The following is a 27,028-nucleotide window of genomic DNA, read 5'->3' as shown; positions in this document are numbered from 1 at the left end:
CAGCTGAAGCCAACCAATGACAAACATAGGAGGGTGGGCGGGAGGGAACGTGACTGAGCCGCACACAGCCACACACAGGAGAGCGGAGAAGAGCGGAGAAATCCAAACGGAAGAAAAGAGACATGATTGCGGAGGATAATGCGGCCGGTGGCGGTGCTGAATCTAATTTTGTGCCAAAACATAAATAATCCTCCATTACTTGGAGGTATTTTGGATTTAGAAAGGATGATGTCGACCAGAGCGAGGTGTTGTGCAAGTCGTGCTTGGTGAAAATTGCGACGTCGGCCATCCCTTTTTAGTTTTGAAATTACAAAATAAAAATAGAGAAATAAACCAAAATAATCCGTTCCCCATCTTTTGTTTTGATTATAAAAAATTCATTGATGTGTTTGAAAATCGAAATTGGGAATTAAAACAGCGAGTGGAAAACTCTTTTCTCTATTTCCTATTCGTTTACTGAAAACAAGGATTGGACAAATGGGGGGATTGCACATGAGCAGTAATAAATTAAGAAAGTTGTTTCTGATTCTTTTGTTCATCAGATTGAAAGTTAACATTTTTAGATATTTAATTGTTGAAACAGAAAATAAATCAAATATGAAACCTGGGAGTGAAACATGAGTTTAATCTGTAATCTGTCTTCACTCCGTCATGAAACTGCAGTGATGTTGTGACAGTCGTTCAGCTGCAGCGTCCAATCAATAATCAATAACATGTACTGAACTCTAACTCTAACTGCATTGGTTATTTATCGTTAAAGCGGAGCTACAGTAAAATATTTTGATTATTATTTATTATTGAGTGACTTTATGTTAATGTTGATGACTGGCAGTGAGTTCTAATCAATAAAACTGCACTCTTTTGATTTCTGATGTTTTTATTTTTCTGAAAAATGCTTGGTTTTCACCGAACCAAAGTCATATCGTATCGTATCGATATCGAGATATCTGGCATGAATATCGAGATATGAAATTTTGTCCATATCGTTCAGCCCTAAACAACGGTACCCATAATGCAATGAGATCAACAAAACCACAGCATGCTATACTGTTTTCCTATACAGCTTAATTTGGGAGAAATGCAACCAAATACATTGTTTTTGCTGGCATCAACTACTGACAGGAACGTCTCTAGCTCATGGTTGATGTTTTTTTCACTTGCTTTTGCAAAATTCCTTGTTTACGGTTTTTCATGGATATTTATACTGATTATCATATTCAAATAGATCGATTTCAGGAAGGAGACAAGGAGTAAAGTTGTGCTCCCATATCCGCAATCAATTTCACCTTGGTTGTGATGTTCAAATGAAACGTGCGTGGATTTGGGCATACGCACAGTTTTGAACATCTGATATTTTTTTGCCTTGGCAAGATTTCTGCGCAATGTCGACTCCAAACAGACAAATTTTGGTCAATTTCCACCAAGCTCAGATTCCAACTTCTCCAAAGTCTTTTCCATCCTGACAATGAGTTACAAAACCCCAACTAGCCTGCGATTCTGTTCAAGAATCGCATCCAGTTTGCGATTTTGCTCACCCAAGTGTGTTCACCCAAGAGTGTTGGTCGCACAGCTTAATCTTTATTTACAAAGCACTTTTCATACATAAATGTAGCACAAAGCGCTTTACAATTTTTTTAAATCATACAATTTAAAAAGTAAAAACAGGGCCCAAAAAGCGTCTGCCTTTGCTGAGAGCAAGAAGAGAACGTGTGTGTGTGTGTGTGTGTGTGTGTGTGTGTGTGTGTGTGTGTGTGTGTGTGTGTGTGTGTGTGTGTGTGTGTGTGTGTGTGTGTGTGTGTGTGTGTGTGTGTGTGTGTGTGTGTGTGTGTGTGTGTGTGCGTGCGCTACTGTTTGTGAGTAGCTGTGTGGGAGCTGGAGTCATTTGGGAGTGGCATTGGTTCTGGCTCATTTCAATGATTTGCTAATAAAGTTACAAGACAAGAAAAAAAAGAACCACAAAGTCCTTCTTTTCTTCTGTTGCTGTCATGGTATGTTTTGCCTCCATGGCAGCTTTAAAAGAAGAAGTTGGAGAAGATACATATACTAGCATCCTCTTATTGATGAAATAATGAAAAAGATAACATTTCACAACACAGATGAGAGGACAATGAATATTGAGAGAACAACTTTAAAAACAGAAATCAATAAGCCAGAGAGCCACTGAATGTATACATTAATTTGTTCTCTGACTATACCTTGATGTGTACAGCTTTTCTCCGCTCTACCAGTCAGTATTCACAGCTATAAATTTTGATGTGACATTTTGGGCAGGAAGTGTCAAGTAAACACAACCAGCTAAATGTCAGTGCCGAAAGCAGACAAGCCTGACTTAGGAAAACAGTGAGCAGATCCAGTAATGTCAACAGACTTAAACACACCCACCATCAGTCTTCATGACATTTAGGAGATATATATTTCTTACCTCATCTGGCTATGGTGCACTAAGGAAAAATTTCACCTGTTGAGTAGTTTGTTGGGTAATGGTTTTGGGCAAAGCCCCTGTGTGAGGGACCAAGCCGGTTAAGCATGAGAACACAAAGATTTTAAAGAAAAAGAGGGTTTTATTCCCAAAAGACGTTCTTAAAAAATGGCAAACAAAACCAAACTGACCTAATGGAACAAACACACAAGGAACTTAAATACTGGCTGATCAGACCAGTGACACACAGGGGTAAAACACTTAACATTGTTAACAAATAACCTAAACAAACAGTGAGGATGGCAGTTAGTCTTCATTAATTATTAAATACAAAATTAGACTAATGAACTTAAATTATAGTATATAACATTTATACAAAAAAAACCATGATTTACCCCCACGATGTAGCTGCTCTTGGTACAGTCCCAATCGCCTTAATTTTCTTCTTTTTTTAAATACTCAGAGTTACCAGCAATAACAGGCCAGAAGCCTATAAGCCAGTTTTCTCATATTTTTATACTTAAGAGGTGATCGTGGACACGTATTCTGCGAGTTGTAAAACACAAAACACATATATTGGGCTTAATCTGTTAGTATGTAAATCCCGTCACAGCAAAATGGAATGAGGAGAACCGTTTTTCGTCCCACCAACTTAAGTTATGGTGTCGATTCTTAATATACAAACAAGAAAAAAAAACTGTAATGATCCACTAACGCTGAATATAAACATTGACAAACAAGCATGAACATAATATACTCACAACTCTTCACAGAACGCAACACAAAACAAGGAAAAACCATACCCATAATGCAATGTGGTCAACACAACTACTGCACACTCTTGTCTTTTACAGTTTAAATCAGAGGAAATGCTGCCAAATAAATGATTTTTCATTCAGGAAAGCATTCAGGAGCATATCGAGCTCACGGTCAATGTTTTCTTTTTCATTTTTCCATTGCTTCTTTGTTAGGATGAGTGGTTTTTCATGGATATTTATCCTCATCATCATATTCAAATGTACTTGAGGGAGGAGGCAGGGAGGACTGTTGTTCTCCCGCATCCACATTAAATTTCTCGTAGGTTGTGATGTTCAAATGAAACATGTGTGGAACATGTGTATTTTTTTTGGCGTTCGCAAGACTTCCACGCAAGGATTTACGATGAAATCCATGCACTCTTTGTACATGAGGCCCCAGCCCTTCTAAAAAAACAATACAAAAAAAAGATGAGCTCCAAAGATGAGCTCTCTGGATGTTGTTAAAGAGGATAATGCTGTTGGTTGATGAAAGAAAATGCAGTGGACAACGTAAAATGGAAAAGAATGATTCAAGAAAAAGACCAAAATGGCTATAGGCCAGCCGCGAAAATCGCAGTTTTGGGCAAACAAGATTAGTGACAAATTACATTAGAGTAAGGTATTTTATAGTTTTCTCCAAACTAGACTTTGGAGTCAGCTTGGGAGTATGTCAGCACTGCAGTAGCTGTAGCTGATATTAAAAATAAATGCCCTGGGGCCTCATTTGTAAAAGAGTGCGTAGGATTCATACTAAAGTGTACGTGCGCTCAAAAGTCAAAAATGACGTGCACACAAAAAATCAGAATCAGAATCAGAAAAGGGTTTATTGCCAAGTTTGTTAACACACACAAGGAATTTTTTGTGGTGATTGGTGCAATACAATACAAATATAAAAACAAATATATAAGAGATAAAATAAAATGTATAAACAATAAAATAAAATGTATAAACAGAAATGTACAATATGAGGTTTTAAAGGGCCGGATATGAGTCTGTACAAAAAGTGACTTAGGATGACTTAGGACAGATAAAATGTATAAACAGAAATGTACAAATGAGGTTTTTAAAGTGCCGGATATGAGTCTGTACAAAAGTTACAGGATTGGAATATTTACGTTGATGTAACGTAGAGTGAGATGGGAGGGCAGTCCTTGGTAGACGGGGGAGAGGGGGGACCGGGGGCCTTGTTGGTGAGGACAGCTGCAGACGGGAAAAAACTGTTTTTGTGGCGTGAGGTTTTGGTCCTGATGGACCGCAGACTCCTGCCAGAGGGAACAGTTTATGTCCGGGGTGGGAGGGGTTTGCTGCAATCTTTCCTGCACGCTTCAGGGTCCTGGAGGCGTGCAGGTCCTGGAGAGATGGGAGGTTGCAGCCAATCACCTTCTCTGCAGAGCGGATGATACGCTGCACCCTGCTTTATAAATCCTGATTTATAAAACTGTGTGCACGCACATCTGCACACAATGTTCCCTTTATAAATCACAGTCCACCAAGAAGGTTGCGCACGTGAATTCGCCTAATATCCCGCCCTCTACACCCCCACTTTCTACCATGAATGGTGAAGTACTTGATGACTGTATTTGCATATAAATGCCCCTGCTGAGCATGCACAGCGCCTGCCTGCAGTCTGTTTCTGCTGTGCGTCAAGATGAATGAAACATGTGTCGAGCCAGGCCACCATGCCACGGAGACCGAGATCGAGATGTTGTGGATGAGGTGGAGGCCAGGAAAACGACATTATTTGGTGGTCACAGTAGTGACATCACTAACAAAAAGAAAGCGAGTGAGTGGCAGCACGTCGTTGCTGCGCTATACGCTGTGAGTGCCACGGACAGATCTGTGGAAGAAATAAAAAAGAAGTGGTGTGATTTGAAGGTGGAGGCACTTATTTGTTATGTCCTCAGTCACTCTCCAGTTGGAAGCGGTGGGTGACGAAGAGGTTCCCGGCACGGCGTGTCCTGCACCGAGGCTGCACCAGCAGCACCAGAGCGAACCAAGCGCATGATGCAGCTGGAAGTGGCCTGAAGAGTCCTGACTGACGCTGTCTTTCAAACACACAGGGACACGATCAGCGCTATTATATTATAAGTCTGATATGTGATGACATTAAAAGTATGACATGAATCTGGCTTCATTTCCCCACCTCACCGTCTGCGTCGCCAGTTCCCCATATCTTCAAAATGTTTGTGCGCTAGGATCAAAGTTTGCGTAAAGATACGCACATTTTCCAGTTACGTTTTTTTTTTTTAAATCCCAACCTTTGCGTAGAAGGTTGGCATTTTTCAAGCCCTGTTTTGTGCACACACAAGCTTTATAAATGAGGCCCCTGGTCTTTATAAGAGAGAAAAAACATACCAAATGCTTTCTGTTAATTGAATTTCCCTACTTTTCATAAATTCTTTTCACAATATTCATAAAATGTATCTAATGCCCAGCACACCCTTGGACACGTGTGTATCCCAAAATACACCTAACCTATCAGGTAAATAATCAAGTTATGGTTGACTGATTTTCAATTCATTTTAAAATGCACTTGATTTCTTAATAAATATCTGTTACCACAGATGGTAGGATTGACTCTTGGAAAAAATTAAACATCTACAATTTTTTCCATCAAGTAAGTCCCTTCTTCCTGCTAATGGCAGAATAGTTTTTAAATTATAATTGAAGAAACACAATCCTGCGGTGGCTGAATTCAGTAGTAAACACGTTAGACCCACATGTATGAAAAATTATGTGATTATTATTTTCTTTTTTTAATTACCGTTATTATTATTTTCTTTCCCAGTGACAAAAGCAGTTGCTTAATTAATATCCAGACATAGCCAGACTGACATAAACATACAGCTGTTTTTGTAAGTTTGGACTAATTAGGCTGCAGCTCTCAATAGGACTAATCTATCTCATGGGACACTTGATAGGAGTTATGGTGCTCTTTTGATCAATACCTATCGAACACTCAGTACGTTTACATGCAGCAAAGAGATCGGATTTCTGATCGTATCAGATAACGACATGCAGAAGATCGGATCACTTGTCTGAGTATACATGCTGTTCAGAGATCAGATAACTGGCCAGAGTGAACCCCCCCCAGAGTAAATTCTCCAGCATGCGCAGACTGCAATATCCGATGTCCCCGTATACATGGCGTTAACAACCCGATTGCGAATGGGTTATCTAGGTGCTCCAACCCGATTACTAAATGTCCGACATAGGTCCGAACTAGATCGGGTTCAGGTGTTTACATGCAGTTTAAAAGTCCGAACGATGTCTTATACGATCAGTAACCCGATTGAATTGCTGCATGTAAACGTACTGACTGAGTATTCAAACACTGAAAAGAGCTCTCATATGTTAGAGAGCCTCCCAGAAATACACTCTCATATTTTCTACTTTTTAACAGATCTCTTCTTTTGTCTCTAGGTGCTAATTGGAATTATTGTAACTTCACGTCATGAGTTAGACCCACATATGTATGATTAGGGTTATCTGGTGTTGGGGCTCGAAGGCGAGTGCCTGGTGGCCAGGTCTTTGCCCATGGGACCAGGTCGGGCTCAGCACGAAACGGCGACATGGGCCTGCCTTCAATTAGGCCCACCACCCGCAGGAAGGACCATGACAGGCCGGTGCAATGTGATTTGGGTAGCAGTCGTGGGGGGGTGCCTGGACGACCCAATCCCTGGACCAAAACCCTTGCAGTAGGGACATGGAATGTCACCTTGCTGGGGGGGGGGGGGGAGCCGGGGCTTGTGTGGGAGGTTGAGAAATACCGGCTAGAGATAGTCGGGCTCACCTCCACACATAGCTTGGGCTCTGGAACCCGGCTCCTTGAAAGGGACCCTCCACTACTCTGGAGTTGCCCACGGTGAGAGGCGGCGGGCTGGTGTGGGCTTGTTTATAGCCCCTCAGCTCAGTCGCCATGTGTTAGAGTTCACCCCGGTGAACGAGAGGGTCGTTTCCCTGCGCCTTCGGGTCGGGAAAAGGTCTCTCACTGTCGTTTGTGCCTACGGGCCGAACAGCAGTAAGGAGTACCCGGCCTTCTTGGAGTCCCTGGGAGGGGTACTTGACAGGGGACTCCATTGTTCTACTGGGGGACTTCAACACTCACGTGGGCAATGACAGTGATACCTGGAGAGGCGTGATTGGGAGGAACAGCCTCCCCGATCTGAACCTGAGTGGTGCTTTGTTATTGGACTTCTGTCGCAGTCACAGTTTGTCCATAACGAACACCATGTTCAAGCATAAGGGTGTTCCATCAGTGCAAGTGGCACCAGGACACCCTAGGCCGGAGGTCAATGACCGGCTTTGTTGTTGGCCATATGTCTTGGACACTCCAGTAAAGAGAGGGGCTGAGCTGTCAACTGATCACCACCTGGTGGGAAGTTGGATACGCTGGTGGAGGAGGAAGTTGGACAGACCCAAACGTATTGTGAGGGTCTGTTGGGAACATCCGGCTGAGCAGTCTGTCAGGGAAGTCTTCAACTCTCATCTCAGAGAGAACTTCTCACAAATTCTGAGGGAGGCTGGAGACATTGAGTCAGAGTGGACCATGTTCTCTGCCTGCATTGTCGACGCGGCAGCCCAAAGTTGTGGATGCAAAGTTTCTGGTGCCTGTTGTGGCGACAGCCCCCGAACCTGGTGGTGGACACCGGAAGTAAGGGATGCTGTCAGGCTGAAGAAGGAGTCCTACCAGGCCATGTTGGCCTGTGAGACTCCTGACGCAGTAGATGGGTACCGGCAGGCCAAGCAAGCCGCAGCTCGGGCCATCGTGGAGGCAAACATCGGGTCTGGGAGGAGTTCGGTGAGGAAGGAGGAAGACTTTTGGTCAGCCTCGAAGAAATTCTGGCAAACCGTTCGGCACCTCAGAAAGGGGAAGCAGTACTCTGCCAACACCATTCATAGTGCAGGTGGGGAACTGTTGACCTCGACTGGTGACATTGTCGGACGGTGGAAGGAATACTTCGAGGATCTCCTCAATCCGACTGACATACCTCCCATTGAGGAAGCAGAGACTGTGGATTCTGGGATGTACTCGTCCATCCCCCAAGCCAAGGTCACTGAGGTAGTTCGTAAGCTCCTCAGTGGCAGGGCACAGAGGTGGATGAGATCTTCCCTGAGTACCTCAAGTCTCTGGATGTCGAGGGCTGTCTTGTTTGACATGCTTTTTAAAAAGCCTCCCCGGGAAAGTCTACGCCAGGGTACTGGAGAGGAGAATACGGCTGATAGTCGAACCTTAGATTCAAGAGGAACAATGCGTTTTTCGTCCCGTTCGCGGAACACTGGACCAGCTCTATACCCTCCGCAGGGTGTTTGAGGGTTCATGGGAATTCGCTCAACCAGTCCACGTGTACTTTGTGGATCTGGAGAAGGCATTTGACCATGTCCCTCGTGCCATTCTGTGGGGGGCGCTCAGTGGGTATGGGGTCCAGGGCCCTCTGTTAAGGGCTGTTGGGTCTCTGTATGATCAGAGCAGGAGTTTGGTTTGCATTGTCAGACTTGTTCCCAGTACATGTTGGACTTCAGCAGGGCTGCCCTTTGTCACCGGTAATTTTTATCGACGGGATTTCTAGGCATAGCCAGGGGCCAGAGGGGATCCGGTTTGGGAACCACAGGATTTCATCTCTTCTTTTTGCAGATGATGTTGTCCTGTTGCTGTCCATTCACCTTCAGCATGTGCTGGGGCTGTTTAAAGCCGAGTGCGAAGCGGCTGGGATGAGAATCAGCACCTCCAAAACCGAGGCCATGGTTCTCCACCAGGAAAAGGTGGCGTGTCCTCTCCAGGTGGGTGGAGAGGTCATGCCTCAGGTGGAGGAGTTCAAATAACTCAGGGTCTTGTCCAAAAGTGAGGGAAAGATGGAGTGTGAGATTGACAGATGGATCGGTGCAGCGTCTGCACTTATTAAAGGTATTGTGACATAATTTTTAACATGCTTTTAACACTCTTAAAAGTCTTGGCCAATATCCCTCAAATGTGTCTAAAAGGGTGTAACAAGAAAAACTTCACTCCAATACTCCATGCCTGGCTTCTTTTATGACGGTGTTTTTTGCCTGTGAAAAACGTGTCCTTTTCCCCCTTTCCTGTCAATCATTGCCCCGCTCCTCCTCCCAACCCGAACCCCACCCCCCCCCCCCCCCCCCCCCATCCTCCACTCCTCCTCTCCCCCAAACTCCCCGCACACAGCAGACAGTGGATCAATGGTATGTGATTTTGTCTTGCACACTGTCCACGGGCTGAGCCTCGATCAGGAGGACTCAGGCACCCGACCGCAAGCGGTCTTCTGTACGCCACATTTCCCACGCCCGCCGCTCGGACGGGGATTCAGCGCTGAGCATAATTATGCGGAAAATCCCAGAAAGCACACAATACACTGAATGTTAAAAGTTCGTTTTTTTGGGTGTAATTGATGTCAAGACACCCAACAAAACACAAAAAATCAAGAAAAATGTGTTTTTCATGTCACAATACCTTTAAGTGCTACAGAGGCAGAAAACATTGCAAGGGCTAAGGAAAACCTCTTGAGTTCACTGTCTAAGAAAATAGTTTGATACGCTATTCACAAAACCAGGTTTAATCTCTATCAAACCTCTTTTAAAATGAACTGAGGTAAAGTAAAAACTGTCCTGTGGTCAGATGACTCTAAATTTATCTTTTTTTGGGGGGGAACCATGCTAAGTCATCTAGACTAAAGAGGAGAAGAGGAGAGTTCAAACACCTGTATATCTGATGATGTAGGATCAGTGATTGTAGGGTCCAACCCCAAAACCTGAGGTGAACCCGAATAGCCAACCACAGGGGGGGTCACAGAGATCCACGAGAATGGCTGCGAGGGGAGCAGAGGCGTCGAGGAGGGTTCCAGGGAGGCAACGTAGACACAGGGAAAAAAAAGCCTTGGGACAAAAAACAAAAAGGGATTAATGTAAGCACGGCACAAAGGTTCAAACTCGAGGGCTGAAAAAACTAGAGAAAGTTTCCCAAAGGGCCTGATTTAGTTACCGCATGGGTTCAGTACAATCAAGCAGTGGAGTGAAGGTCCAGGTCTCCTTTTAAGCCTGGGCTGGCGATTAGTGGCAGCTGGGGTAGATGGCCGATCAGCAGCACCTGTGCTGCTGGCTCTCCCAGCCAGAGGAGGAGGACTCCTAACAGGACCCCTCCTCCTACGGGAGACACCGGGCGACCGTCCGATGGCATCCGGGTGGGCACGATAGAAGTCCGTCAGGAGGGCGGGGTCCGCCAGGTACGAGTGAGGGACCCAGGTGCGGTGCTCAGGGCCGTACCCTACCCAGTCCACCAGGTATTGATAGCCCCGGCCCCGACGACGGACAGCAAGGAGCTCCTTAACATCCCAGACCAGGTCACCCCCTTCCAGGACCCGTGGTGGGGGGGGGGGAACTGGGGCAGAGAGAACGAGAACGCTGGAGACTACGGGTTTGAGACGTGACACATGAAACACGGGGTGAACCTTGAGTGAAGCTGGAAGGTGGAGGTGTACCGTCATGGGGTTGATGATGCGGTCAATGGTATATGGGCCAACATAGCGGGGTCCCATCTTCCAGGAAGTGGCAAGTCCTGGGCCAACAAGTACACCTGTTGACCCGGCCTGTAGTCTGGTGCTGGCCTCCTCCGTCGATCGGCAATCCGCCGAGACCGCTCGTTGGCCAGTAGCATGGCCCTCCGTGCAGTCTTCCAGATGTGCTGGCAACAATGGAGATGAGCTTGGGTGGAAGGGACCGCCACCTCTAGCTCCTGGCTTGGGAACAACGGGGGTTGGTAACCTAAGGAGCATTCGAAGGGAGACAGCCCCGTAGCAGAACTTTCCAGAGTGTTAATGGCATACTCCACCCAAGGTAGATACTTGCTCCAGGAGGCAGGGTTGCTGGTGGTAGCGCAATGTAGAGCCGCTTCCACAACCTGGTTAGCTCGCTCCGTCTGCCCATTGGTCTGTGGGTGGTATCCTGAAGAAAGGCTGGCTGTGGCCCCAATTCCACTGCAGAAAGTCCGCCACACCTTAGCAGTGAACTGGGGGCCACGGTCCGAGACAATATCCTGGGGAATCCCGTGGAGGCGTACGACGTGGATCACCAGGAGTTCTGCGGTCTCAGCATCTGTGGGGAGTTTGGGCAGGGCAACAAGGTGAACAGCTTTACTGAACCGGTCAACAATGGTGAGGATGGTATTGTTACCTTGAGATGAGGGGAGCTGTGAGAAAGTGAGCAACCCCTTGCTCACCATCACCGGACTTTTTTTAATGTGTGTGGCAGAGTGGAGGATTGGGCGTGGTATGCGGGGGAGCAGCACACAGGTGTGCCTGGTTCTGCTGATTGTGGCACAACCGTGTCCAATCAACCTCTCCACCCTGCCTGGGTTTATAAACAGCAGCTGCATACCAGAAGGGGGGTCTGCTGAATGGTATTATCAGGAGGCAGTCAGGCCTTTGCAGTAAATAGACAGTACCACAGCTGGAGAAATACTTACATCATGTGAAGCAACTCTGTCAGTGGAAGTTAAGTAGGTATTTCAGAAGCACTTGGGTTTTCTACAAGACAGACCTACCCCACATTTTACATTTAGACACCATGGAAAAGAAAGCTAACACAAACGAGATAAAGATAGTCACTGTGCTGGCTCATGCTGTTCATGCTCCACATTCAGTTCTGGTCACTTGATTAAACCAAAACTACTGTGAGGAGCAAATTTAGCCTTGTACAGAGAACAGAGTCTGCAGACTGATACTTTATCCCTAAAAGATTAGCTCTGATTTTCTGAATCGTAAGGATGGATCATCATTCATGCTTTAAAATCATTATGCTTCCTTTGTTTTATTGTTATTGAGAATCATTGAGATGCCTGATGTATGTTCTGACCCTATTCTATTGCATGCAATATTTTAATTAAATCTACTAAAATGTAGATCATCTCTCAAGTCTTATCCTTGGTCACTTCGACCATTCAGTTTCAGTCCAGATATTCACCTAGTTGTAAAGAACATATTAAAGACCATTTAATAGGTTTTTCCACAACATTCCAAATTGGGGTACAGTGAGATTACAGTCTCCGGAGTACAGTGAGATTACAGTCTCAGCATGTTGCAGACATTTCAGATGTCAGAAATGTGTCTCCAATTTTGTAAAGAAAAAAAATTATAATATGGCTTCTTTACATTTTTTTAGGTTCATTAACATCTGCTGTTAATGAACCTAATGAACCGTTAATGAACCGTTTGCTGTCAAGTTTGTACTTGATTGTTTTCATTACAAAATTACATTTCATTACATTTCCCCACTACTGTCCCAAACTTTACACACAGTTGTGGCTGTATTTCTGTATTTATGGGTGAAAAACTCATGTGTGGGTGGAAAATGTATAATCGAATTAAAATGCTTTTACTTTCCCCATAGTCACATTGAAAGGCTGTATTGTGGTGTGGTTTTTGGATGAGAAACTCTGAGTAAGGACAACTGTTGAAGTTAATATGATGGAAAACATATGGGAGTAACTTAATGTGTCCACAGTTTACAGCTAAGACACTTCATATTCATGGAATTAAATTATTAGATTAGATTAGATTTCCTTTATTAGTCCACACAATGGGGAACTTTCCGTCATTACACTAGGAAGAGAAAGAAAAGGGATACAAAAATAGTAATGAACAGTATTAATAAAAACCGGGTTATGGTAGGGTTATGGTTATTATGGTTAAACTCCAAATTATTTTAAATTCTGGAGGATATGAAGCCAGTTAGCAAGTTAGGGGTTCTCAAATGTTAAGTTAGTTGAAATTATGATTGCCCCTCAGAGCTGTGACTCAGCTTCACTTCATGCAAAAAACTCACTCTGGCCTTCAAGTGAAAAATTGTACTAGAATTAACTTGGATGGTTTGAATACATGAATGTTAGAAATACATATCTTGAAGTCTTGGGGCAGCTATGGAGGTAGAGCAGTTGTTTGGCCCAGCCAACTTAATAGAAAAGAAATCAGCATAACCTGTCTCCTAAAAGAGAATCCTTTATGCTTTATCAGAATCAGAATCAGAATCATGTTTATTTGGCCAGGTCAGGTCAGAGAAGACATGGAATTTGAACTCAGTTATTTTTGCTCACTCTACAGCAAATAGGTAATAGACAAATTATTATTATAATATTATTAACATATATACAATTTTTAAAAAGTGAAAGGTGCAGTAGTATGAGGTAGACATGGTTATTGGAAGGTGCATTGTCACAGCGTGTGATTGTGTTGTTATTATTATTATTATTATTATCGCAGGGTGATTGACTCAATGATGAGCATTCAGCAGAGCAACAACTTGAGGGAAGAAACTTTCTCTGTGTCTGGAGGTTTTAGCGGTTCTGTAGCACTGTCCAGAGGGCAGGAGTCCGAACAGACTGTGTCCTGGGTGTGAGGGGTCTGCAGAGATGCTACCTACCCGTTTCCTGGTCCTGGACCGGTACAGGTCCTGGATAGATGGGAGGTTAGTCCCAATTATCCTCTCCGCAGAACTAATTGTCCGTTGCAGTCTGTGCCTGTCTAGTTTGGTGGCCGATCCAAACCAGACAGTGATGGACGTGCAGAGAACAGACTGGATGATGGCAGAGTATAAGGTGATCAGCAGCTGCTGTGGCAGGTTAAACTTCCTGAGCTGACGCAGAAACCTCTGCTGAGCTTCTTCCTGACAGAGTTAATGTGGGTGGACCCAGAGCCGTCTGGGAGATTTGCGAGGCCCTGTGCGAAATGGCCAGGGGGGGCCCTCGCGAAATTTTTGGGTTTTTCGGGTCGGATCGGGTGTCTATATGCGCAATTTTTACTCTCCAATTAGCAAAATACTGGATAAACTCTTCCATTTTCTTTAGTTTTTTTCTTTTTTCATCCCCTGATGGAAATATCCTGAATCTGTCTCGTTCTCTCGACATTGTGTGACAGTTTGTTACACACTCCACCCGTCTGGATCAGAGCACCTTGTGTCAATGCGCTTGGTCTGACGCAGAACTTGAACAACAGACACGCGCATCATTGCACATATATTTATTGATATGCACAGACTAGTAAACATTTAGGTCTGTAATGGAACGTGACTGTTGATATTCATAAGGGAAAAAAGGAAAAAAAAATTGAAAAAAGAAAAAAAAAACGGCCCATAGCACGAGGCCCTGTGCGGTCGCACGGTTCGCACACCCCTTGCGGCAGCCCTGGGTGGACCACTTCAGGTCCCGGGAGATTGTGGATCCCAGAACCTGAAGGAGTCTGTGGTGGAGACAGTGCTGTTGAGGATGGTGAGGGGGGGGAGTGGCGGTGGGTTTTTCCTGAAGTCCACCGTCATCTCCACAGTCATGAGCAGGTTCAGCTCCAGGTGGTTCCGACTGCACCAGTGGACCAGCTGTTCCACCTCCTGTCTGTACGCGGACTCGTCCCCCTCCCGGATCAGGCCGATGACGGTGGTGTCGTCCGCGTACTTCAGGAGCTTCACAGACGAGTCCCCTGAGGTGCAGTCGTTAGTGTAGAGGGAGAAGAGCAGTGGTGAGAGGACGCACCCCTGGGGAGCGCCAGTGTTGATGGTCCGGGTGCTGGATGTGATGCTCCCCAGCCTCACCTGCTGCCTCCTGTCACTCAGGAAGCTGGTGATCCACTGACAGGTGGAGGCAGGCACAGTGAGCTGGGTGAGCTTCTGGTGGAGGATTGCAGGAGAGATGATGTTGAACCAGTCCACACGTTTAATTACCTGCAGCCACAGACGCCGCCGGTTGATGTTGGGAACAGTTTTTAAATGCCTGCTAACCAGTTGCTACCTCGTGTTTCAGTCACAACTGCTGGAGAACAACACCACTTCTGTTGCCAAGATGCGGGCGCAACATTATATTATGTAGGCTGAAAAAGGGTCTATTAACAAATGTAAACATACCCACCGGATGCATAGTACTGAGGCCCCCTGCTGGGCAGATTGAACAGCAGGTCAGGAAAACAAAAGGCTTCAAAATGAGAGTAACTCAATCATATCGCTACAGTCAGGAACATCATAAAATGCATTACTAGAAGTAAAAATTTACATCACACGGTAAAACACAATGTTCGTGTAGAATTATGATGAAGATCTGAACAAGCTCCGAAAAGAAGCAGACACCTGAATGCGTAAAGGTTTCACGCGCGTAAAAGTCATTATAGCCTATATATAAAAAAAAATCTGAGTCCCTTTAGGGGCTCCGTAGAGTGGCCCGGCACTCATTTGTTCTGTCCTCAGTCACTCTACGGTTGGAAGAGGTGGGTGATGAGGAGGTTCCCGGCGTGTCCTGGCACGGCGGCTGCAGCACCAGAGCGTCCTGACTGACGCTGAGGTTCAAACACAGAGGGAGACGATCAGCGCTATTATATTATGAGTCTGATATGTGATGACATTAAAAGTATGACATCAATCTGGCTTCATTTCACCACCTCACTGCCTGCGTCGCCAGTTCCCCATATCTTAAGACTGTTCGTGTGCGAGGGTCAGGGTTGGCGTAGAGATACACACAATTTTCGGTTAGTTTTTTCTTTTTAAATCCCAACCTTTGCGTAGAAGGTGGCTTGCGCATCTTTCAAGTCCTGTTTTGTGCGCAAGCGAGCTTTATAAATGAGGCCCCAGGGCATCAGGTTCATGTCCTGAACACTAAAAGAGCTTTATGAATTGTGAGGCATCAAGTCTTTTCGGACCAGCGTCTACCACCCTCAGACTGACGGGTTGGTGTAGCGGCTGAATAAGACAATGAAGTCTATGATTTGTAAATTCATTCACAAGGACAAACGAAATTGGGATAAATGGCTAGACCCACTGTTGTTTGCTGTGTGGGAGGCCTCCACGGGATTTTCTACTGTTGAGCTGTTGATTGGCAGAAAACAGAGAGGCAAGATGCCTCTCCACGATGGATATCATTAAAGAAAGCTAGGAGGATGGTCCAAGCGCAAGCAAAAATGAAATACAATAAGTGTTGGACCGTAGAACAAAACTCCACTCCATTAAGGTGGTTGTCACGGGAGAACTTGGGCTCAACGCCCAAGAGCATCAAGAACGGCTCTACAACATGAGGGTGAAGCTGAGGCAATTTTCACCGGGAGACAAGGTGCTTGTATTGCTCCCAATGTCTAGCTCGAAATAACTCGCCAAGTGGCAAGGATACTTTGAGATCACGCGGCAAGTTGATTATGAGGTTGTGCAGTCTGACAAGGGTGGAGCTGCTCAGATCTATCACCTCAACCTTCTGAAAGCATGGAGAGTGTGTGTGCCAGATCTCTGGTGAGTTTGTCATCTGACAGAGATGAGCTTGGGGCCGGAAGTGCCAAATTCCACCAATCCACCTCGGCTCCTTGGTGCCAGCCATCTCTCGCCCTCTCAGAGAGCCGATGTTGCCCAGTTGCAAAAGCGTTTTGCTTGATGTGTTGAGACTGTTCTCGTGGAGACAGTACATACATGGCCCTACAGACTTCCAGAACACAAAAGAAAAACTGTTCTGGAAGAATTGACAGCAATGGTAGAGCCGGAAGTAATAGAAGAATCCCACGGTGCGTGACGTAGTCCCATCGTTCTGGTGATCAAGAAGGATACGCTTCTGTGTGGATTACCGTAGGGTTAATGAGGTCTCATGATTTGATACGTATCCCATGTCCTGGGTTGACGAACTCCTGGACCGGCTCAGCATGGCTCATTTTTATCGGATGCTGGATTTGACCAAAGGCTACTGGCTGATTCCCTTGTCTCCAAGAACTTGCAAAACGAATTTTGCAAAAAGAAACAGTCTTAATTTTGTTTCAGAACTTCAGTGTATAGAAAGAAATGTAGGAAGAGAAGAACAGGAATTGTTAAAGGTTAGAACAGCCCTGGTCACAAACCCTGGTCCTCGAGAGCACCTATCCAGCATGTTTGAGAAATTGCCCTGCTTTCAGCACACCGTGATACAAGGAGCTGTCTCATCAACATAGATGTACAGACCTTGATGACGGCCATTAATTAGAATCAGATGTGTTAATGCAGGGAAACATCTAAAACTTGCTGGTTAGGTGCTCTCAAGGACCAGGGTTGGTGTCCCCTGGGTTAGAATGATTGCTTGAACAATCTAGTTTTGTGCATGAAGACTCTACATATTTATACATTTTCCTCATACCTTTTGAAAACCTTCTTTGTCAGTGTTTGTATTATTTCTTTCAATGTCCTTGAAGTGCATTAGCATGTTTTGGTATACACTGAGCAATATTAGCCTGCTTCTCTTCAAGTGTGATCGTTTCTTAAGTTTCTTGTGTTTCAGAGTCCTAAATCATTCACAGAGAAACTTGAGTACAATACCAATGCTCTTTACACGGTAGCCTACTGGTTTTTCTCAAGCGTTTGAGTACAAGTAACGTCAATAGTTCCTCCTGTTGCTTCTCTCAGACCAGGTACTTTAGCCTGCACACGACTGACTTGATTCATGCTTCTGCAATCCTCTGTCATGATGAAGCACTGCTTTCCAGTTGTTAAAGCTATACAAGATGAACAACATCCCTTTATTGAGTCCTGCAATGGCCATGTGCGGAAGGAAGGATTAACAGTTGTAATAGAGCATCAAATTGATACTCTGTGTAGTTAGCTAATTGTGCAAATATATTTACTTCATTAAATCAATGGCCCAGTGGAAAACAGAAAACAGAAGACATGTCATACTAAACATTTTATAGAATTAACAGAGATCTATCTATCTATCTATCTATCTATCTATCTATCTATCTATCTATCTATCTATCATATGGCTGCCTGTTGCAAGGAGAAATGCTATTGTGAATGGACTGAGTAAAACAAGGATTGTTGAGGCAAACAAAAAAAAATCTTAAGCTGAAGGACAGCAGGTTTGCAAATAGATGGTGGCTGTCAGACTACTTTGAGTTTATCGGGAGAGGAAACAGACTTTACGTCATAGTCATTTGACCAGCTGATAGTACGTACAATGTTATTAATGTAGCTGTAATATTTGCCTGCCAATTGCTGGGTTTGGCTGCATTGTTTGAGAATTCATATTTTCATGTGTTGAAACAAGATGATTAAAACAGTTGATAAACATAAGTGAAATGTTTGTTTTTGCAATGATGGTTAACTCACTGCTCTGCATGTTGCACATTCCCCTGCCCTAAACGAATGAATTGAACATTGACAGGTTTCTGCCGTCCTTGATGACAAGCTGATGGTAATCCATTCATGTGAATCAGTTATGTTAGAGGAGGGAATCGTTTAAACCACGCAGAGACGTGGCACTGAAGGACCTGGATTAGGAAACACTGGTTTAGCCTCTGCAGTTTTTCAGAGGGAGAAAGATTATACAGTTTGACGTTTGTCTAAAAAACAGCAGGTTTAGCAGCCAGTGAAGTCTCAGGTGGTATGGGTTCAGTTAAATCCCTTTCTGAAAATAGTACCTCATACAATATGAGTATAGTGGAAGAAGTGTAACAATCTTTGTGTGTGAATACCTGGGCAGGTTACCAGTACATCACAAAGAGACAGACATTCATTCATGCAAGTTAACTCTCATATTAGTTTATAATCCCCTTTTTGTATTTCCTGAGTATCCATGTGAGCATTTTTCCTTTTTCTTAGAATTTTATTTCCAAAAAAGCAGTCAGAGAAAATGAAAAGAAGCTATTACAACAAAAACAAATTCCACCGAGGAAGGAAAAAAAAATATGAGCCATAACAACAGAAGGCCTAATGATATATACAACAGCAGACATCATTTTGGTGTTGCAGTATTAATGAATCACTCGACAGACTTATGGCATTCCTCACATGAGGTCAAAAACAAATAAAATCAGGATTTTGTTTCAATGGAGAAAGTTCTAGAAATCAGCTAAGGCACACAGAGCCTCCCCCAGATAAAATAAAAGGGGACACATCAGTCAGAGAAATTTGTGCAACAGTTGCTCAACAATACATTCCATTAAGTACAACAACAATCTGATTTTATCTGAGAGCCAAACAGGGCTAGGTTGCTGTCGCAGCCGTCCGAAACACTGAAACAAGTGTATGTACTTTAATCCACAAGTCAATTCACTGTTTTGCTTAGTTAATGACATTTCAAAAACTCGTGATAACTCAGTGTTGTTTTTACCAGATCAGTATTTATATGTACAATAACTTCTTTTTTTAACAATACTTCAATACAAAATACATATGTACATCTTCTTCACGTGTTAATCATGTTACAAAATAGGACTCACATTTAATGAACTTTAATTCACCCCCCCAGACTTTCATTAAGCTTACATCATGTTTATTGTGTGAAGTAATTGTTCAGAGCGAGGTGGCACTATCAGTTATAAGAGGGCAGCAGAATCCAGCCAGTGGATCACAAAGTTGTCCTTTACAACTGAGCTCCAGAAACAGCATAGATGTGAAAGGGAAAGAGAAGTAGCAGTTATAGTACACACATCTGACGGAGAGGCAAGGTGAATTTGACATTAATGAACAGTAAGATCTCTTCATTAGCCCGTGTAAAAACACTACCTTGGCTCATGTGATCACTGAACAATGTTAGCAATCACTGAAAACGTAATTCACTTCAGATGCAACTTATTTCAAGGTAAAGCAAATATGTGAGCAAACCTTTTGTCCAGGATGTGTTGCGGTACAGCACTACTCCACGTATAATTAAGTTGTCTCAAATGCACAGAGATTGTCTTGATGGGAGCAAAAGTACATCAAATGTAAAAGGGCTGACAAGGTGCTATAGAACTTATCTAATAAATTATTCATTTCTGAAATCAATATACACTATAATATTCACTTTAAATTGTACATTATTGTCACAGCATGAATATCACAACCACTCACTGTCATTCTGACACTCATAACAACCACGAAACACCAAAAAGCACAGTTTTTTTCCTTCGGTCCAAGCATTTTCCAGTGTGTTTGCTTGTGAAAAGTTTTTTTTTTTTCACCTTCTCTGTTTGGTAAGGTTGTAAGGTAGCTGATCTCTGATCTCACAGGTCAGTGTGGCTTTCCCTTGTGATGCACTTGGCAAACATCCATATCAAAAAGAAAAAAAAAAAACAGGACAAGAAGAACTATTCAGACGGGACAACACTGACAAATCCACAGCTGCGGGCCATAAAAAGGTACAAGATAAGTCTGGGGTGTTAGCCTTTTTAAATAAAGGCATGTTTTTTAACAATAAAATATTTATCATGCTGCCAAGGCAGCGTTGCAGTTATTTAGTCACCGACTAAAAATATCAGTATTAATACAAATGTATAAATAAATAGTGACTCGTGGACGAAACCCCACCCCCCATTCACACAATTTGAGACACGTGTTATAATTAAGTACAAGTGTCACTGAAATGACTGAAATAAAACAAAAACTTTTATGGCCAGCTTAAGGTAATTTTGTTTCAAGTTTGAGGCAGGTTTATTAAAAAGGAAAGAACAAAAAACAAAAAAAAAACAAGACAGACAAATCAGTTTTTTGTCTGCCGCCTGTCACAACATCTGAGTGTCATTAAATAAATCTATGCAAAGTATCTGTTATACCTGAAAACATTATCATAAAGAGACGGCAAAGGAAGTATTTATAAATTAATACTAAAACACTGAAAAACACTTCTTTAATGATCTTCCCCAATTATCTAAATATCCCTAAAAGGCCTTTGTGTTTACATTTATAACTTACTATAGGTGTGTTTCCATTATCGGGGATTCAGGGTAAGCCAACCGGACAGGAACCTCTAACAGGGCCGACAGTCTTACCAGCCCCTTCAGCCGGCGTGTCTTCATTACACTGTAGTGCCACGCAAGAACTATTCACTGAACAAATAGCACAGGCGACCACGAGGTGGTGGTAATGCACATTTCTTGCTGTTCACAAATGCCCAGCAGCAGTTTAGGAAATGAAAAAGAAGAATGCTCTAAAACAATAAAAAGAAGAAGAAACACGTCAACAATGGATGCTGCTTCTACATTGGCATAATACACCAACCGACTCGTCAGCCCATCAATCGTTTTTATCCTTTTAATCTCCAACTTAAGCATATGTAGTCATAGCAAGATGTTTCTGGTCCAATAGGTTCAAATAAGTTGTGTTCACTTGATTTATATGAATGTGAAAGTGCTGAATATAATTTAGAAATCCCATCAAGCTTGTGTTAAGCTTTTAAAAAAGCTTAACACATCTGTCAGATTTACGTTTTAAACTAAAATATCAGTGTATGGATTTTCTGTGAAATGACAATGCAATCCTTTTCACCTCTTATAAAGCCAAACTTTGTAGACATTTTGTCATTTGGCCTATGGTTGGGAATTAGCAGGTTTGATGGTGCTCAGGATATTTTAAATAAATCTGTGTTCAATCTTTAAAAAAAAAAAAAAAAAAAAAAAAAAAAAAAGAAATCTCAATTAGCAGAGACCCCCGGCAGGAAGCTCCTGTTGATCCACCTGAGTACCTCTCCTACTACAGGAATGTTTTTTGGCCCTGTAAAGGTTCCTGAAGGCCACTTTTGTAGGGCCGTTCCTGGTAATGGCTCCGAGAAATCTACCCAAAACCCCTGTCTATTGGAAATGGACCTTATATTAACAAAAGTGGATCTTCAGATGCTTAGCCTAGCTAAAAGCAGTTTCTGTGTCTCAATTAGTTTTTCTAATTTCTGGAAAAATTTGCTTCTAATGCCACTTTTGAGGTGAATCATCATAATATTTTTGATCTGTTTTGGGGTTGATGAAAACACAGATATATTTAGCTGTTGTTCACATGAACTCAAGGACGCAAATTTCATTCAGTACCTGGGCAGCTCCTCATTAATGTCTACTTTACATCTATTTTTTTTTTTTCCCATATGAACCAAACTCACATAGCCTCAGTGCCCTGTGCAGGGCATTACAAACTAACTTCATAATTCATTAATCAGCCAATTAAAAGCTTGTAAACTGCAATGCTTGATCACAGTGGGACTCAGCAACAAGAAGAAAAATAAATAAAGTTGGAAAGTGAAGTAGCAAAAGCCAGCAAATTCCCCTAAAAGAAATAATCCTGTGGGGTGATCTGATAGATTCATCCTCTCGGTTTCTGTCCAGACACCCACCAAAAAAAGCAATTTGTTTTTTTTTTATCCTCCTTTTTCACCCAGGACAGACGGAGAACACTCACACTTCTCCCCCACACGAACAAGAAACCTCTCAAATAAAGTATAAATAACCAGCGCTGTGGCCTCCTGTCCAGCTGGAAGCCTCGCTGCTACCTGATGTGACCATCAGCGCGTGGCACTCCCAGCTGCGATTTTGGATCTGGGCTAAGCGAACTCCATGGGCTTCTGGCACAGGTCTGCATGACGGGACAGGCAGTGGGGCCGACGGCACACACATCAGCTGCCTCCCACATTTCGCCGACAAGGCTATCTAACCAGTTCTCCAGCTCCGGGCCAGTGAGGGCTGCGTTCCTCTTTGCCTGCTCGACGTAAGCCAGGCTGACAGGGATGTTGAGCACTGGGTTCAGACCGTGGAAACTCTGCTCCATGTAGCTGTTCTTTGCTGGCCCATTGTGGAGCTTCAACGTATTCTCTGCAGAAACAGAAAGGGAAAAGGCAGCCAGTGAGTGATGAGTGGTCATAAAAACAGATTGGACTGAAAGGGCATGGAAAAGATGGAAGATTAGTCAGCATGTGTAATCAGTGAACATGATCTGCTTTATTGTGATCTTTTGAATTTAAATTGGCTGCTCATTTGCTTTATTTGATCTTCACAACTGAATCTTCAAAAGCCCTTTATTCGATGCCGTAGGTCAAGTCACTTCAATGCTGAAATTGATGAAAAGAGTTAGAAATATTCGAGACGTGCCTTCATTCCGTCAACCCATGGCGGTGAAGTCCTGAAAAAAAGACTGTAATGGTCACAACTTCTCTTTAAAACACCTCCATCCTGAGCTCCAGTGAAGCTTGAAATTCCTCACTGGTCTGCTCACTGGGAAGTTAGCCATCTGTTCTAAGTGTGCCATGGAACACAAGCCTCCTCTCACCCAGATGTTTGCAGACATCAGTGCTTTTCACACACTGGTGACAGAATGATACAGTCAGACATCAGATTCCCCACCGGTTAAAGCACTGCCCAACAATCTTTGTGGTACCGGAGTCTGGGATGAAAATCTGCATCTGACATCAGCTAGTCATCATCTAGGTTTTGGAGTTTTGCATTAATATACATGGTTGTGGATGTGTGCGTGTGTGTGTGTGTGTGTGTGTGTGCGCGTACATGTGTGTCTGCTGCTGCCACATCATAAAGTTTTACTGGCGCTGCATGTAGTACAGAAACCTGGTGCCAGAGACAGCAGTAAATTATAGGCGGGTGGATTGAAGAGCTGAGACTAAAGCCCATTACAACATCACAAGTCTACCATACACAATGTTATAACATAACTATCTACCTCAATTAAACACAGAGGCATTGATGACTCTGGCAAATAATGATTATGTATCCTTACATTATAAATGAACATTGTATATGGATGACCTACATTAACTCATTCATCTTTGCAGTTTCTTATTTGTGAATTAAAAAACACAAATCCTGAATGCATGTGAACCAGTTAGGTGTTGTAGCAATCATGGTACCAAGTTATTTCTAATTAATCATAAGATTAAAAAATGGACGAATAATGGATTTTTCACATGCCGACTGATTGATTTAATTGTGCCATTGTTTATAGACTAAGGGCCCGATTTACTAAAGGTTTGCGTGCGTAAAAACCTGTGCAAACTTGACAGCACCCGCAAACCAATGTGCGAGCTGATCTACTAACAGCGTGCAAAGACGATTGCGTCTCTGAAATGCGCAAAATAGCACACGCAATCCATTTAGTACTTTTGCCCTGATGAATAATCAATATGGGGCGTACCCGCCAGAAATCCTAAATACTGGGAGGGGAAAATGCAAATATGTCCATTTACCACGCGCAATGAGATTTACCAAGCCTGAAAGTAATTGCGCGTATTGTGATTGCTTCTGTATTTAATACGTTCGAAAGGAAGGTGCTAATCTGCTGCTGCTGTTATTGTGGCAAGGAGGCGACATCCAAAATCAAAGAATACGCAGAGAGAGAGTCTTTATTCTGCTGCATGCTATTTTAAAAATGGTTGCTCAAGTTTTATTAAAGGCCACTTTTTCTTTAGTTCTCCGCCTTATATCTTGCCACCTTCTCTTATTGTGCCCCCCTCCACTCGCCCACAAGCAGGCCAAGCCTTTGTGCCAAAACTTTGTATTTTATTGATTACTTAGCCTATCTCATTGAACGTGAAATCATCCTTCGTAAATTACATTTAATTAAAACCCGTGCTTATTAATCACAAAACACAGGTTAAACATCATGACCAAATCCGCTCCGACCCGGTGTGTCAGGATCAGCGCAGAGACTGCAGCTTCGCCTGAATTATGGTTCCGCGTTAAATCGACGGCCATATGATGGTCCCGTCTGTCACACATTTACTGTCAGTGTTTGCTATATAATATATAATATTTGCAATATACTGTGGACATCTGAATAAAAACTTAACTCATAAATAGATTGAATCAAAGCGCTCTCCAGCTCTGTGTCTGATGTCTTTTTCTCCTCAGATCATGCCGAGCACCGCGGGGTCACGTAAACCCGACCAATTAAATATTAAAATCAAATTCAGTCCTGTGGCCCGTTTTTCTATTTCGTATTTTTGATCTGTGCCTAAAATTGAAATATGAAAAACCAGACGTTTTTCCGTTTTTTGTGTTACCAACTGCATTTATTCTATCGCAGGTTTTCTCCCATATTGCGTTTCTTTTGGTAATGTTTAAATGTATTTGCTGTAGTTCATGAATGTGTTTATTTGCCTCTTCCACTAATATCTCTAACTCCAACTCGTCAAATTTCATTTTGCGCTTGTGACTTGTGACTGTGCTTTCCATCCAGACTCTCCATGGCGCAGATCTGCGCTCGCAAACCTTAACACGCAACACCTCATTTAAATACTGAGGTTTGCACCTGTTATCAATTGCGCAAGCATTCTTAGTTGATCACCCGCAAACCACGCAACAACAGCACACGCAAACTTTTTCAGTGCACACGCAATTTAGTACTCTTTATTTAGGATCTTAGTAAATCGGGCCCTAAGTGCACTGTTTAAGGTTTAATGCTCTGTTTAGTGTGTATGAACTGCTTGCCAGGTTATTAGGGATAACTTGATGACAAATATTCAAGATCTGAAGAGGCTCCATTGGAAGGTTTACCATTGTAAATGAAAGGTTGTGTGCACGTGTGTGTACTGTAGGCACGCTAGTGTGACATTTTGGATCACTAAAATCAGCAATTTCTACTTTACGGTGAATGCACCATAAGTCAGTAAAATGTGGTTCAGCGGGAAATAGAGTAGTGAAAATGTAAATGCAGTCTATAAACTATGTGTTTAAATTATCACTTACATTAAAAATCCTCTGCTTTTTTATTTAAAATCTATGACATTCATTTGAAGAAGTCACAGAAACATGAGCTTATCTTATCATCCCAAAATAAGGGCTGATTTCTTTTTAATTAGAACAAATGACTAATGTTGAGTATAAAGTAAAATGCAGCCTTAAATCACTACACTTTAGTAACTGTAGCTGCTCTCAGAAATGTAGGCAAAAAAATGTAAATGACTATAAAATGGAAACTACAGTATTTCAAAATAGTAGGTCAGTGAAAAACAGGCAAAAATGTCATTATCCAAAGACAGTTGCAGAATCCCTGTTGGGGTTACCACTGTACTAGAATTGCAGGGAAATATTTGTCATTTGAAGTAACACTGAGTATTTTCTTGACGAGTGATAAGCCTGGGCTGAGCAACAACAACGCTGTGCAATAAATTTCGCAATTTGTCCAAACGACACAATCGATAGTAATTTAGTGTCATCCCATAGCTGGGAAAAATGACAAAAGCAGGTTACAAATGAGCATCATTATAAGCACAGAGGCTCATTGAATCTTCATCACCTTGCTGTATGGGCTGGTGCTTATTATAAGCCAACGGGGCAATCAGGAAACGTATCTCTGCCACAGGACTCCAGTGATGCAGGATGCGGACACTCCACACGCCGGGTCGCAGGGGCTGGTTGAGTGGTGGACGGTAGTGGGTGAACTCTGCGCTCGCGTCTATCAGGATGTCATAGGTGGCTGCGATGACATTGGTGGGGTCGATCCACACAACAGTGACAGTGACGTTAGGCCCTTTATTCCACTTCTGCATGCCCACCGTCTCATCCACGGGACCCATGAGTCCACCAATGTTTCTGAACATGCGCTCTTTGGCATCCCACTCTGTGCCAATCTAAAAGAGAGGAACAAAAACAGGAAGGAAGAGTCAAATAATAGGTCAAGACTAGAGACAAGGAGATGTACGATGATGCTGTAAATTCGTTTGAGGCACTCAGTTTATAGTAGGATCAATAAAATGTAATCAATCTACTGTAGCCTACTGTAAGATAACCTGCTGTATATCTACATAAGTTATATGTTAATGGTTGGGGGGGTCATATTGTACCCCATACCTCACCACAGTCAAGGTCTTTGGTTAAAACAAGCTGAAGCTGGTAAACTTTATTCTTCCAACCATCAAATTTCACTTCATATTACGGTAGTCCAAAGCTGAGAATGTGATCCAGTCTGACTGCACCTAAACTGATCACATGCGTCCCTGCTAGGTCTTAGAACACATTTTAAAATGTAGTAATGGGGTTAGAGCGGTGGAAGGTAGTGAATGTCAGCATCCAGTGTGAAAAATATTTGACCTTAAATCAAACCATAGAAGACTAGAGTCTCACAGAAGTGAAAACTG

General features: G+C 43.1%; 1 protein-coding gene across 1 annotated transcript in view; it reads right to left on the bottom strand.

Moving 5' to 3' along the window:
- Window positions 1-18,826: 18,826 nt before the first annotated feature.
- Window positions 18,827-27,028, bottom strand: part of xylt1 (xylosyltransferase I) — a 106,195-nt gene continuing 97,993 nt past the window's right edge. The window contains exons 10-11 of the mRNA XM_061722843.1: window positions 26,188-26,521; window positions 18,827-22,754 (exon numbers count right to left, since the gene is read on the bottom strand). Coding sequence (XP_061578827.1) covers window positions 22,432-22,754; window positions 26,188-26,521 — 657 coding nt within the window. The 3' untranslated portion in view covers window positions 18,827-22,431. The remainder of the gene's footprint in view (window positions 22,755-26,187; window positions 26,522-27,028) is intronic.

Source organism: Cololabis saira, chromosome 1 (assembly GCF_033807715.1).
Source record: "Cololabis saira isolate AMF1-May2022 chromosome 1, fColSai1.1, whole genome shotgun sequence".
Classification (NCBI taxonomy): domain Eukaryota; kingdom Metazoa; phylum Chordata; class Actinopteri; order Beloniformes; family Belonidae; genus Cololabis; species Cololabis saira.
Note: the sequence above shows the minus strand (reverse complement) of the source record. Positions and strands in the feature narration are given on the sequence as shown.